Below are 1,288 nucleotides of genomic sequence, written 5' to 3'. Positions count from 1 at the left end.
TTCAGGATATAAATAACTTTATTAATGGCATAAGATGTCCTTGGAGAAAATACCTGAAGAATTATATTTGTAGATACTTATCAGCCCAACAAATTAAGACATATTTGCAGTGTGTGAAGTCTTACTGGGAAATATATGTAGATGCTGGCAAGAAGCATGATTGACTTGTGCTGGGAAATATGGCCAGTTAGGTGTAGGAGGAGAAAGTTCTCCCACTCATCTAGTTCTCATCTCAGTTCTGTTGGTTGTTCTCTAGCAGAATATTCATCTAAATGCATATGGTGATGCTGCTTACCTTATTAGGGACAATTCTGCAGGTTCTTTTGTTTGATAAACTTAGAACAGGACTTGTTTTATGATTATTGTTTATATCTTGTCCCTTTACTGTGTCTCAAGCTGGATGTTCCAGGGTGATACCTGACTTCTTTTGTAAATAAATGTAGTACAGTTTTACTTATTAAATAATAGGTATGGGAAAAAATGCCAAATTTTGTATTGGTTTTGAAGTGGGAGAGGAAAAAATGTGTGTGTATGTAAATGTGTTTATATAAATCTGTGTTTCAGGGACTGGATTATGAAAATGCCAAGCAAAGGATCCTTGTGATTGCAGTCAACAATGAGGCACCCTATGTGCTGGCACCACATTCACAACAAGTTGTCCAGAGCACCAGCACTGTTACAGTGAATGTCCTAGACGTGGACGAGGGGCCAGTGTTTAAACCCTGTTTCTTCCGCATGGATGCTAGTGAATGTGATGATATTGGGACAAATATTGGGAAATATCTAGCAGAAGATCCAGAAACTGGAAATAGCGAAGGCATCTGGTATGAAACAGTGTTGTCTACTAGTTTATTTAGAGCAAAATAAGGAGAGGTATGGGAGGGGGGAATGTTGATGCAGGCTGTATGTGTGTATATGTAAATACATGCATTTGTGTATGCATGTGTATATATATATATACATATACACATGTGTGTATTTGAGATCTTTAGCTAAACATGAAAATTATTCTTTTAACAGCTACAAAATACCACCTGGACAGTGCAACTGGGTCAACATTGATGAAAAATCAGGTGAAGTCAGAACTGTTAAAGTCTTGGACCGAGATCTAGGAGAAATGAAACGAGGTCAATGCAATATCACAGTCCTCGCAATAGACAGAAGTGAGTACTAAATGTTGTCATCATCATTTGTTGTCTGTAGAAGAATTTCAGCTACAGTGATTCAGACCAGACACGCGCTTAGTTTGTTTTCTTACTTTTGGGATGACTATAAAATGCTTATTGTT

At 37.3% G+C, this 1,288-nt stretch overlaps 1 protein-coding gene across 1 annotated transcript; it reads left to right on the top strand.

The window, feature by feature from the left end:
* The first annotated feature begins 522 nt into the window (after positions 1 to 522).
* LOC110390829 (desmocollin-2-like) lies at positions 523 to 1,189 on the top strand. Its single transcript, XM_021382341.1, has 2 exons — positions 523 to 824; positions 1,021 to 1,189. The coding sequence occupies exons 1-2, from the start codon at positions 538 to 540 to the stop codon at positions 1,172 to 1,174; spliced, it is 441 nt and encodes a 146-aa protein (XP_021238016.1). The 5' UTR covers positions 523 to 537; the 3' UTR covers positions 1,175 to 1,189.
* The last annotated feature ends 99 nt before the right edge of the window (positions 1,190 to 1,288 follow it).

Source organism: Numida meleagris, unplaced genomic scaffold (genome assembly GCF_002078875.1).
Source record: "Numida meleagris isolate 19003 breed g44 Domestic line unplaced genomic scaffold, NumMel1.0 unplaced_Scaffold2180, whole genome shotgun sequence".
In the NCBI taxonomy this organism is placed as follows: domain Eukaryota; kingdom Metazoa; phylum Chordata; class Aves; order Galliformes; family Numididae; genus Numida; species Numida meleagris.
Note: the sequence above shows the minus strand (reverse complement) of the source record. Positions and strands in the feature narration are given on the sequence as shown.

Coding starts and splice junctions, on each gene's coding strand:
- LOC110390829 (XM_021382341.1), top strand. CDS start 538: ATGTGTTTATATAAATCTGTGTTTCAGGGACTGGATTATGAAAATGCC. Junction 825..1,020: donor GGAAATAGCGAAGGCATCTG/GTATGAAACAGT, acceptor TTCTTTTAACAG/CTACAAAATACCACCTGGAC.